At 42.3% G+C, this 13,550-nt stretch overlaps 1 protein-coding gene across 3 annotated transcripts in view; it reads left to right on the top strand.

Moving 5' to 3' along the window:
* Positions 1 to 13,550, top strand: part of GRK3 (G protein-coupled receptor kinase 3) — a 159,309-nt gene that overhangs the window by 50,415 nt on the left and 95,344 nt on the right. For all 3 annotated transcript variants that reach the window (XM_072147052.1, XM_072147071.1, XM_072147062.1), the window contains exon 2: positions 3,522 to 3,598. In XM_072147052.1, coding sequence (XP_072003153.1) covers positions 3,522 to 3,598 — 77 coding nt within the window. The remainder of the gene's footprint in view (positions 1 to 3,521; positions 3,599 to 13,550) is intronic.

Here is a 13,550-nt window from a genome sequence, read left to right as displayed (position 1 = left end):
ATAATCCCAGCTACCTTAAGATGATTTACTGCATGCCAATATTGCTGAAGGCCATACTTTTATCCTGATTAGATGCAAGGGATATCCACATCCACTGCAGTGAATTAGCACATAATAAGAGATTGACCTAGCCAACAGATGTAAGGGGAGGATGGCATGCTGCAAAGAGACTGAATGAATCCTGGATGGTGGAAACATTACATGTTTGATCTATTTATGTTTTTATATTGAGATGGGCCAATAGCAGCAGCAATAATAATAATCCTAATACTTTCCTTACCCACCTCTATATCAGTAATATAAACCACTGGATGTAAACATTCTGGCCACGTTTTTTTCAGATATGTTTAGATAGTGCCTCGAGGGTTACAGCATTATCACCACCTGGATACATGGGAGTCTGAGTAACTTCTGGATACTTCAAGAAGCAAATAAGATTTAGGGTCTTAGAATAAAGATGCACTTTGTGCTGTAACTAAGTGACCGATCTGTATAATAACTTGTTTGATTCTGAAATCTTGCAGTCAGGCTCGATGTCATTACAGCTGGTATGGGAATGGACACCCAGGTTTAGCAGGAAATGCCTGGAGACCAATGTGGAAAGGGGATTTGTACCAACTACTGAAGATGCAATGGAATAATTTAATGTTCACCATGAGAAAACTTCTGTAGTATAAATGTCAAGTTCAGTCTGTTGTACCTTACTATACTCTAAAATTAAAGTGGTTGGCCACTTGTACCAAACTTTAACAAGGTAAGATTAAGATGCTAAAATGGGAAGACCCAACTAGCCCGCTGGCCTCCATAGTCCATATCAGTGGTTGGAGGGGCGTGCTGATACACTTCTGAACAGTATTGAGCAAGTTGTGTTGTGTAGAAACCTACAAACTGTAAGGCGGATAGCACATGCAGCTTATTATGCACATTTCTTCCAGGCAGATTTTCATAAAACTTTGTATTTACGCAGTTTTTTTTTTTTTTTTTTTTTTTTTTTTTTACCAATAAGGACATCACAACACAGTTGAAAAGATGTTAAAACCTCAAACAGAAAAACCGATGTAAATCCACATCAAAAACTCCCTAAACGTATTTGATGGAGATTTATGTGCAGCTTTTCCGCATTACAATCCACTGTGTGTGCAGATAGCGTAAAAGCATGAAGCTGGATTCCTGACTAAAGCCAGATCAGAAATCATGAATCTCATTTTAACGTTTAATATTACCTTTTACAAACTCCTACTCTTTACAACCTTTAATAGGCAATTCCACAGATTCTAGCATTGTTGAACATTTCCATTATAACTACTAAGCCGTCTGCTTCAGCTCTGGACCACCATAGTAAAGAGACGATTGGTCTCTCTCCTGTCAGATGGGTGGTCCTGAGCTGGGGAAGATGACATGTCTCTCCCATCTGACAGTGGAACAATGCCTATTAAATGATGTAAAGAGTTGGGGTTATGCAATATAAAAATAAAGATTATTATTATGGTGGTGAAAGGTCCTAACTTTACTACACTTGTCCAAAGTTTGTGCTCTTTGGCACGGTAACATGACAAGTGACCACTGCAGCCTGACCCCATCCTTAATGTCGGATTCCATTATTGTTATTCCCAGCATTGGAAGCTTCCTATAAAGAAATTGCTGTGATGGATATTCTGTACTTACTTGCATTGTACTAATGACTATTATCCAAACCAGTCGCATCATACAATAATTTCCTGTGGATCCAGTAGAAAATCAAATTTATAATGTGCTTCCTTCCATTTATTTTTAGTGTCTCTCTACTGGCATTTGTCCATTTCTGTCAATGCATAGAAATTTGGCTCTGATTCAGAGAGGCTAATAGCCTATTCCGACTTTTCATGGCTGCTCTGGTTCGTATGTAGTCCTGGGATCCAGCTGACACATTATACCTTTACAATACATTATAATACACTTTAAGAAGAGGAGGGAGGTAACATCATAGCACAAAGGATTATCTAAATAGGATCCAATTGTATCAAAGTCCCCCATGTGATTCATCCTAAACGGAATACAATGTTATCAAATCCTCCACTGTGTGAAATATTATGTATTTATGGGTTGTCAGTTCGTGCATGATACAAATAATGTTTCTGTTTGCAGCCAGGAATAGTCTTGTTACTGTGGTTTATATACAGGCAGTATTCGCTTTAGTAGCCAATTTTACTTACCTGTTCATATCAATGACTTTACACATAATCTTCACTTTTATTGTGTTGTTTTGGAGTCTGCAGCTCTGATGCATATTTATGTCACCATAGTAATACACCTTGTGTAGTCTGAACCTGCTGTTACATTGCCAACCATCTGTCCCTAAAGCTCATAATCTATTACATGGATGCTAGGAAGATTTGGGGGAACAACTGCAAGATATGGGGTTTCCTTTCTGCCAGATTAGTGAATACAGATGTACGGGCTTCAATTATTTGGTGCACCCTGCACTGCTCTGGAAGGGTGCACCTTTTAATATACAGTGTGTCAAGTCAATTTTCTGTCTTGTTGGACACAATACAGCTGGGACACACAAAACTGGCGCAGAATTTATAATTACACGTGCTTTCTAATGCAGAGTCAGAAAACTGGTGCAGGCGGTTTAATAGATCTGGGACAATTTGTCATGGCATAGGACCTGTACTTAAAGCAAACAAGTGATGTTTACAGCTTTGTGCCACTAGGACAGGATTCCTTTTAAAGTCAGACCATTGGCGATTGGTACAAGGGAGAGTGTTGTAATTCACTGCTGAGATGGATAAGTGACAATGTACTATAAGGTTTATCATACATTATGCTTAAATGTGTCCCTATACCAGTGATGGCAAACCTTTTAGCGACAGGGTGCCCAATTTACAATCAAAACCTACTTTAATATCGTAAAGTGCCAACATGACAATCTAAGCAGTAACCTATTGAACCCTGCTGTATCATAAGTTTCAATCGTATTGGCATCCTCAGGACACCAATACAATAGAAAGAAGATGGAGAATTGTGAGACCCAGAGCAGAAGCTCCAATCATAATCCACCTCTGCCCACACCTTCTCACTTCTCGTGTAGTCCTGGCAGCCAAAGAGGTGTCGCTTCAAAACGGCACTGAGCATGGCACGTCTATGGCTGTTTTGGACCGCAGAAGGAAGCCTTGAGTCCTGTCTGGCAAATTCTGTGCTGAAGGCAATGGCCTGGGTGCCCACAGAAAGGGCTCTGAGTGTCACCTCTGGCACTTGTGACATAGGTTCGCCACCACTGCCTTATACTATCACATCCATTTGACAGGCTGATAGTAACATTCTTTAGTTTAATTAGTAATAAATATCTAGGCAGAATACACTTTGTAGTTCTAGCTCTTTCCCACTGCACATTTAATTTATTTTCTAAACGCAACGTGTGAACACAGCCTAACGCAGGAGCTGTGTATACAAATATATCACTGTGCAGCTTGATGTAAGAATAAGATGAAGTGTTAAAATCACAACCTTATAAATCTCCATATTCCTTTTCCTTTTAGTATTCGAAGTGTGATGCAGAAGTACCTGGAAGAACGAGGGGAGCTTACCTTTGACAAGATATTCAACCAGAAAATAGGTGAGGATGCCATTTATGTATGTAATGTAATATCAGAGGAACCTTGCGGCTGAAGAATTCAGCTTTTCACCTTATCAAGTAGACTAACTTTTGTATACAGATAAATGATGAGATAATCTTGAGCTGAGCACTTGTTACATACAGTTACATGTATTGAGTTCTATTTGTCACAGTGTGCAAGGGAAAGTCAAGTTTAATGGATTACTTGCTTCATTGAGGATATGATTCTTTTATTCATTTGGCACCCAGTCACTGTAATATCCAAATACCTAAACAAGAAAACCTTTGAAGTGATGGGAAACGCTACTGTGTGAAGTATGGCGCATGTGAAGACTCCTTGCTCAGATATTTTTGGATTTCCCAGGGAACTTACTTTAGTAGAAGGGTAAAGATTGAGAATAACATTGGTCTTCATCACAGAGTTTTATTATGCATTGTAGTTATGGTTACATTAGTTTTGTTGGCATATGGATGACATCTTCAATATTTAGGTGTTGCCCACAATACAGATCGGTAGGTAAGGTTCTGGGCTGTGTCTAGTCCTACATTAGGATGTTCTTAATATTGATGAATGAAATTTATTAAACTCCATTGTCCTGGAATATAATATATTTAATAAAAGTGAGAATTTTATAGTGATACAAGCGGTCCCCTACTTAAGAACACTCCACTTACAGTTGACCCCTAGTTAAAGACGGACCTCTCTGCCCACTGTGACCTCTGGTGAAGCTCTCTGGATGCTGTACTTATAGTCCCAGACTGCAACGATCAGCTGTAAGGTGTCTGTAATGAAGCTTTATTGATCATTCTTGGTCCAATTGCAGCAAAAAATTTTGAAACTATAATTGTCACAGGGGCAAAAAAATTTGTGGGAATTCTTTTCTGGATCTACAATTAAAAAATATACAGTTTCGACTTGCATACAAATTCAACTTTAAGAACAAACCTATGGAACCTATCTTGTACGTAACAAAGGGACTGCCTGTTTATGAGGATCTGTTACTGTGCATGCCATTAGCGTCTGTACAGGAACATGTTCATCTCTAATTTTAAAGCGTGACAAAATTTTTGTCAAAATTTTATAAATCAATGAGTGCGGAAACTTTGTAATTTACTTTATTAAAGAAATCTATTGCTATAGCCATCTTTTTACCCTGTCTTTCTTCCTTATTTAAGTTTATGTAAATCAGCTTTCTCTCCTGTACTCCTGACAGATGAGAGCCTGATAATAATCCTAATAACTTAACTGTTTACAGAGCCAGGATAGTCTTATCTCCTCAGAGAACTGAATCATCATGTGAAATATTCTCTAGGTATGGAAAGGGTTATCCTTTCTTTATCTTTATGCAGTATAAGGGGGTTCAGATACTCTGCTCACTGCAGGAGAAAGAAGCTGAAAAAAGGCATTGTGAAGCTGCTTTACTTAAACGGTAAACATTATAATATACTTTATCACCTACACTACACTATTCATTTCTGCATTAATATGCTTCAAAGGTTTAGATACGCTTAAAGGATCAGCTTTTGTACTTTGCTATTATTTAATATGGTCTTCAATGCCTTGTATTTGAATTTCTAAACTTTGAGGTTTATTAAAGTTGTTATTACAGATTCCAAGAAAACAAATTGGACAAGAATAGGCCTGTTGCTTATTTCATTTGGATTTGGTCCCAGTAATGCCATTGAGCTAAAATTAATCATATACTTTTACATTTATGTTTGCAATGCGACGACTCCTGAGTGTTTGGAAGGGAAGACTCTGAGTTCTTCAGCTCGTTTTTATTGAAGCAATTCATCTTCTCGATTTATTCCTGTAATATGTGGATAATTTGACCACGCTTTAGGCGCTCAGTGAAAAGCCATACTTTTCATGCTCTCTGTGGGGAACACAAACTGTGCTTGGTTTTATAAACAGACAGCAAACAAGTATGAGCGTGTTTGGCTTAGTGGAATTTGGTTGGTAAGGTGATAATCTCATAGGCTTTTTTGGAAAATAATGGAATGTAGCTGACATTTAAGGAATATGTAAAGACCTGTACAAGATGTAAAAACCTTTATAGCCGTGACCTTGTTTGTCATTAGCCCTAAACGTTAAATAGACAATGGATCAGATTTATGAAATGCATCTAAGAGGAAGACGGTGCCAAGTTGGAAAAAATCTAGTCTTCTATTGTGCAAGATTTTTCTTATGCTAAATGATAAAAAAAAAAAAGGTTTGGACTTGGGATGGGTGTAAATAGACAATGACATTGCTGTCTATACACAACAAACCACATGTTATAGGTCTTTTGTATATATTCACTGTGCCTGATAAGTCACCCAGTCAGCAGCACCTGACAGATCATTTTCATTAATCATGGTGACTGTAGAATGCTCCATCTTTCCTGACCAATAGTGGTACTGCTGGTGGTGGTCTTCACATACTGTACACACGTGTACCCATTTGAGACATTCCTATGTGGTTAGCATAAGCATAGACTGTATGTAGCCAGGTAAAGGTAAACATGGGCAATTTAGTTGAAAACATGCACATTAGAGAATTGCATTGACGGGTATACCAGGGCAACCGCTTTAATACTTTCCATTTCAGTCCACCCCAATCTTGCCCTACCTCTACGTGTGGATCGGGGATGGATTGTTGGGAGGGCACCCGGGGCGCCGGCCCCCACCTGTTAGCAGGAGGAGGGGGCCTCCACTACTTCTTCATGATCAGCAATTTAAACAACCTGTACGATGCATACTGCTGGTTACCTTAGCTGTGTGGGCAGTGGGGTCACAGCTTTGCAAGATATTGGGGGCTAAAGCAGATAAGATTTCCATTACGAGGTTCTGCAGCAGCTGAGGCGTATATCATGAGGTACAGCAGCAGCTATGGTTTTGCAGTATGATGATCTGCTGCAACTGAGGTTCTTTTATAATTGGGTTCTGCAGCAGCTGGGTTGCATATTGTGAGGTTCTGCAGCAGGTGATGTTTGTATAATGAGGATCTGCAGCAGCTGAGGTGTGCATTTTGCTTTGCAGCAGCTGAGGTGTGTGCTTTGGTGTTCTGCAGCAGCTGAGGGGTGCGCTTTGGTGGTCTGCAGCAGCTGAGGGGTGCGCTTTGGTGGTCTGCAGCAGCTGAGGGGTGCGCTTTGGTGGTCTGCAGCAGCTGAGGGGTGCGCTTTGGTGGTCTGCAGCAGCTGAGGGGTGCGCTTTGGTGGTCTGCAGCAGCTGAGGGGTGCGCTTTGGTGGTCTGCAGCAGCTGAGGGGTGCGCTTTGGTGGTCTGCAGCAGCTGAGGGGTGCGCTTTGGTGGTCTGCAGCAGCTGAGGGGTGCGCTTTGGTGGTCTGCAGCAGCTGAGGGGTGCGCTTTGGTGGTCTGCAGCAGCTGAGGGGTGCGCTTTGGTGGTCTGCAGCAGCTGAGGGGTGCGCTTTGGTGGTCTGCAGCAGCTGAGGGGTGCGCTTTGGTGGTCTGCAGCAGCTGAGGGGTGCGCTTTGGTGGTCTGCAGCAGCTGAGGGGTGCGCTTTGGTGGTCTGCAGCAGCTGAGGGGTGCGCTTTGGTGGTCTGCAGCAGCTGAGGGGTGCGCTTTGATGGCACTATAGAAATAAAGATGTATTTATCATGTACAGATGGTCCTTGACTTACAGACGACCCCTAGTTACAAACAGCCCTCTGGATGTTGGTAATTTACTGTACTTTAGTCCCAGGCTACAATGGTGTAAGCTGTAAGAGTTATCAAAGGTTTTTGCTTTTATGCTTTATTGTTAGACCAGATACCAAAACATTTTTTGATGGGGTTGCAATTTATAAAATATACAGTTCTGACTTGCATACAATTTCAACTTAAGAACAATCCTGTTCTCATTGGAATTAATTGATGGCCCCACCAGGTTGTTCTTTGGCCAGCAGCTTCCACCACCCTTAATCTGGCCCGGGGTGAATGATCCAGCTACTTCAGGCAGTTTTCTACCTACATCTATGGGATAGTTAGAAGGGTCACTTGTAACGCTAGTAGGATATAGACTCAGTGATAACTATCCCCCCATACACTGCATTTCCAGTATTTGTAGTCAGTATTGTAGTTTTTTGGCTTGTTTAGCTGCTACTGGGTTACCTGTAGTGTCTGGCCAATCCTGTCTTACAATTATGACTTGTTTTTCTAGGCATCAGAGCGAAATGTTGTAAGCGAACGTGTTCTGAACGTTGCAACAGATGGCAAATGGCCTATAGAGTCTGTTTCCAAGTAGTAGTGTTTTTTTTATCTCCTTAAGGTGGGGGTGCGTTGTATTGCTGAATACATGTTGTTCCTGCAGTGGGTTTTATATATAACATGATTATTCCGATGTTTGTGCTGCAGTGACGCTGAAACCCTTCATTATGGAGCTCACATCTTTGTCATGCCTGCTTCTGTGTTACATCACCTCATGATACGTAAGACAAAAGTGTTACTTTGTTATCAGATGTCGGATTTCATGGGGCACGACGGGCACTGTTATGAAATAAACAGATCCAGCCCTGTTTTACATCTCCCATGTGTTTTCTTTATCTGTGCTCTGTGCAATTTATGTTTTGTGATTCATGTTCCTTGAAGGAATGTCCTGTGGTATATAATATTTATATCATCTGCGCACTGTTGGAAAAATCCGTAACTCAATATAACTGCTGAAGGCCGGCTCCCTTGCTGCGCTCTGTGCTTGGGAACAATCCCTCCGTTTTCTGTGTGCACCAAGCCTGTCATTATTTCCGGCCTCCATTGCGGCGTTCAGGAGAGTCGAGGCGGTTCAGTCATACGTCCTGAATGCAGAAAACCCCACGAATATACTTGATGTATGGAAGTGCCTATTGGACTGGCATGCAAGTTAATCATTAACCGCTGGATCACTTTACAATGGATTGTGCCAGCTGCTGCGATCATTACTAGTGATAAGACAAGGACACGGCGCAGTAACTGGACGAAGTTGTAGTAGTCCTCCTGCACTTATCAAACTAACCGCAAATTGGATGAAAGAGGTGCATATTAGACCACCTGTAACTTGTAAAACCGTGGTTATACTTTCATTAGAAAAAAAATCAATATGATACAGCGCACCAGGACACCAATCTGGTGGCTTCGCATCTTGGGCCCCATTCGCATGTTTCAAAGTGTAATTCAACAGAATCGGTGGAGGAACGCAGATGCATTTAGACCTAAAAACTTGCGTTTCAGGAACTATGACAATGGGGCCGTCGCGATCCCCGAGGTGCGTTGTCTGATGAGGATTCGGAGCTGCCGCGATTCACTAAGATCGTGCATGTAAGTGCATGGCTTGCGGCACAATTTTGAATGTTAAATTCCGCGCGTTGTCCGAATCCGTCGGATTGTTCGTTGGCACGCCCACCCCCCACCCCCCTATTTGTGTCGCGTGAAAAAAATCTGATTGCGTGCAACAAAAAGCCCTTCTAAATGCGGCACACATCGGAAATCGTCAGATATTCTCACGATGGTGCAGTCTGCGGACCCTTAGTAAATGAACCCTAATGTGTTTTGCCTTGTGAACACAAGTAGATGATTGCTTATGGATCTGGAAGCATGGCAAGATTCCCCAAAGCTATAGATAGATGATCTTTCTATAGTACGTCACATGTCAGCTGCAGGTGTATGGAGAGGGCTCACGGGCAGAGCCCTCTTCATACCGGGTGGGTGTTTGCTGCATATTGCAGGAGTCTTTATCTAAGCCACATGCTTTTTAATGTCAGCGGTGGAGATCAGTCTCCCCCAATGATGTCATTGGGGAGCAGCGATCGGTTACCATGACGACCTTGGGTCATACAAAGACTATCTATTACAATGTGCCCCAAAATGTCTGATCTATACAAATATATATTTGTGTTGCATGCTATATAATAATAGGGATAGGAGCGGTACACTGGGTGATGTGTCAGATCCAGGGATGCTTCTGATTCCCCCTCCTGTGACTACATACATTACCTCTGGTTTCTAGTTCGTTTGTTTCGTGGATAATTCGTTTTGTGACTTTCCACCGTCAGAAAGAATGTCATGGCAACATATCAGGCAACCGGTAATTGTACTTTAATATTTTGCAGGGGAATGATTTCCTGTTGGTCGTCTATTTAAAGCACCACCCTGTCTGTCTGTGAAAAGGGCATGGCTGCACTTTGAAGCTGTGTAAAACCTTTTGGTGGTCTGCAGCAGCTGAGGGGTGCGCTTTGGTGGTCTGCAGCAGCTGAGGGGTGCGCTTTGGTGGTCTGCAGCAGCTGAGGGGTGCGCTTTGGTGGTCTGCAGCAGCTGAGGGGTGCGCTTTGGTGGTCTGCAGCAGCTGAGGGGTGCGCTTTGATGGCACTATAGAAATAAAGATGTATTTATCATGTACAGATGGTCCTTGACTTACAGACGACCCCTAGTTACAAACAGCCCTCTGGATGTTGGTAATTTACTGTACTTTAGTCCCAGGCTACAATGGTGTAAGCTGTAAGAGTTATCAAAGGTTTTTGCTTTTATGCTTTATTGTTAGACCAGATACCAAAACATTTTTTGATGGGGTTGCAATTTATAAAATATACAGTTCTGACTTGCATACAATTTCAACTTAAGAACAATCCTGTTCTCATTGGAATTAATTGATGGCCCCACCAGGTTGTTCTTTGGCCAGCAGCTTCCACCACCCTTAATCTGGCCCGGGGTGAATGATCCAGCTACTTCAGGCAGTTTTCTACCTACATCTATGGGATAGTTAGAAGGGTCACTTGTAACGCTAGTAGGATATAGACTCAGTGATAACTATCCCCCCATACACTGCATTTCCAGTATTTGTAGTCAGTATTGTAGTTTTTTGGCTTGTTTAGCTGCTACTGGGTTACCTGTAGTGTCTGGCCAATCCTGTCTTACAATTATGACTTGTTTTTCTAGGCATCAGAGCGAAATGTTGTAAGCGAACGTGTTCTGAACGTTGCAACAGATGGCAAATGGCCTATAGAGTCTGTTTCCAAGTAGTAGTGTTTTTTTTATCTCCTTAAGGTGGGGGTGCGTTGTATTGCTGAATACATGTTGTTCCTGCAGTGGGTTTTATATATAACATGATTATTCCGATGTTTGTGCTGCAGTGACGCTGAAACCCTTCATTATGGAGCTCACATCTTTGTCATGCCTGCTTCTGTGTTACATCACCTCATGATACGTAAGACAAAAGTGTTACTTTGTTATCAGATGTCGGATTTCATGGGGCACGACGGGCACTGTTATGAAATAAACAGATCCAGCCCTGTTTTACATCTCCCATGTGTTTTCTTTATCTGTGCTCTGTGCAATTTATGTTTTGTGATTCATGTTCCTTGAAGGAATGTCCTGTGGTATATAATATTTATATCATCTGCGCACTGTTGGAAAAATCCGTAACTCAATATAACTGCTGAAGGCCGGCTCCCTTGCTGCGCTCTGTGCTTGGGAACAATCCCTCCGTTTTCTGTGTGCACCAAGCCTGTCATTATTTCCGGCCTCCATTGCGGCGTTCAGGAGAGTCGAGGCGGTTCAGTCATACGTCCTGAATGCAGAAAACCCCACGAATATACTTGATGTATGGAAGTGCCTATTGGACTGGCATGCAAGTTAATCATTAACCGCTGGATCACTTTACAATGGATTGTGCCAGCTGCTGCGATCATTACTAGTGATAAGACAAGGACACGGCGCAGTAACTGGACGAAGTTGTAGTAGTCCTCCTGCACTTATCAAACTAACCGCAAATTGGATGAAAGAGGTGCATATTAGACCACCTGTAACTTGTAAAACCGTGGTTATACTTTCATTAGAAAAAAAATCAATATGATACAGCGCACCAGGACACCAATCTGGTGGCTTCGCATCTTGGGCCCCATTCGCATGTTTCAAAGTGTAATTCAACAGAATCGGTGGAGGAACGCAGATGCATTTAGACCTAAAAACTTGCGTTTCAGGAACTATGACAATGGGGCCGTCGCGATCCCCGAGGTGCGTTGTCTGATGAGGATTCGGAGCTGCCGCGATTCACTAAGATCGTGCATGTAAGTGCATGGCTTGCGGCACAATTTTGAATGTTAAATTCCGCGCGTTGTCCGAATCCGTCGGATTGTTCGTTGGCACGCCCACCCCCCACCCCCCTATTTGTGTCGCGTGAAAAAAATCTGATTGCGTGCAACAAAAAGCCCTTCTAAATGCGGCACACATCGGAAATCGTCAGATATTCTCACGATGGTGCAGTCTGCGGACCCTTAGTAAATGAACCCTAATGTGTTTTGCCTTGTGAACACAAGTAGATGATTGCTTATGGATCTGGAAGCATGGCAAGATTCCCCAAAGCTATAGATAGATGATCTTTCTATAGTACGTCACATGTCAGCTGCAGGTGTATGGAGAGGGCTCACGGGCAGAGCCCTCTTCATACCGGGTGGGTGTTTGCTGCATATTGCAGGAGTCTTTATCTAAGCCACATGCTTTTTAATGTCAGCGGTGGAGATCAGTCTCCCCCAATGATGTCATTGGGGAGCAGCGATCGGTTACCATGACGACCTTGGGTCATACAAAGACTATCTATTACAATGTGCCCCAAAATGTCTGATCTATACAAATATATATTTGTGTTGCATGCTATATAATAATAGGGATAGGAGCGGTACACTGGGTGATGTGTCAGATCCAGGGATGCTTCTGATTCCCCCTCCTGTGACTACATACATTACCTCTGGTTTCTAGTTCGTTTGTTTCGTGGATAATTCGTTTTGTGACTTTCCACCGTCAGAAAGAATGTCATGGCAACATATCAGGCAACCGGTAATTGTACTTTAATATTTTGCAGGGGAATGATTTCCTGTTGGTCGTCTATTTAAAGCACCACCCTGTCTGTCTGTGAAAAGGGCATGGCTGCACTTTGAAGCTGTGTAAAACCAGCTGAGATGTTGGAGGTCTGGATGATCTCATTAGCAAGGCCCTGATAGTCTTCTCTCCCCTTACCATGGTTACTACTCGCCTTCTGGATTTCACACCAGTCATCAACTAATGGTTTTATTTGTTTGCCACATGACTTGTGTTGATGATGTGTGTTTTTTTTTGTGTGTTTTGACTTGTATTTAATGCATGTTAACTTTGACTTCACGCTTATATGGAGCAGATGCATGTGCATGTGTCTTCTGCACTGGAATAAGATGGAATTCTTTAAACTCTCAGCAGTTTATAAATATGAGGATATAGCGGTATTTTCACTGAAATGGATTTCTGAAAACCGGACCATGTCCTGGTCAGACTCCATGGACTGAGCACAGTGACAGGGAGCTATATATGTTGGAGTCCCTGCCTTCTGTGACTCCTTGCATCATAGTTCACTGTGATGCAGGGACTCCTGTCCTCCACTGGTCTGTGCTTGGTCCGTGGATTCTGACTAGCACATGGTTTGGCTTTCGTGGACCAAGCATGATTATGTCCCAGAAGCATAATAGGTCTTCAACATTACTAACTTGGAAAATCCCTTTGAACTGCAGATGGTTGGTGTTAAATGATCTAAATCTGTTCAGAGGAGCCTGGCTCTTAACCCCTTAAAGGACATCTGCCACCAGGATGAAAGTCTGTATGCAAATGGGCCTGAGGGGCTCCAGTCTCCATTTACACCTGAGTAGCCTGGAGCCCCTCAGGCTCTTTTGCATTCAGTCCTTCATCTTGGTGGTAGATACCCTTGAACGACCAGGCTCTTTTTTTTCAAAAATCTTTAACTTTTTCATTTTTCCATGTAAAGCACTGTGTGAGAGCTTGTTTTCTGTGTAACAAATTACACTTCACAGTGACGGTATTTAATATTCCATGCAGTGTACTGGGAAACTGGTGTAAATAACGCATTTGTGGCATTTTCTTGTGGGCTTGGTTTTTACAGATTTCACCATATGCCCCAAATGACGTGTTGTATATTCTTTGGGACGGTACAATCACGGGGATACTATATTTATATAGGTTT

The sequence above is a fragment of the Engystomops pustulosus genome, chromosome 1 (genome assembly GCF_040894005.1).
Source record: "Engystomops pustulosus chromosome 1, aEngPut4.maternal, whole genome shotgun sequence".
Taxonomy (NCBI): Eukaryota; Metazoa; Chordata; class Amphibia; order Anura; family Leptodactylidae; genus Engystomops; species Engystomops pustulosus.
This window is presented reverse-complemented; position numbering and strand designations above follow the sequence as displayed.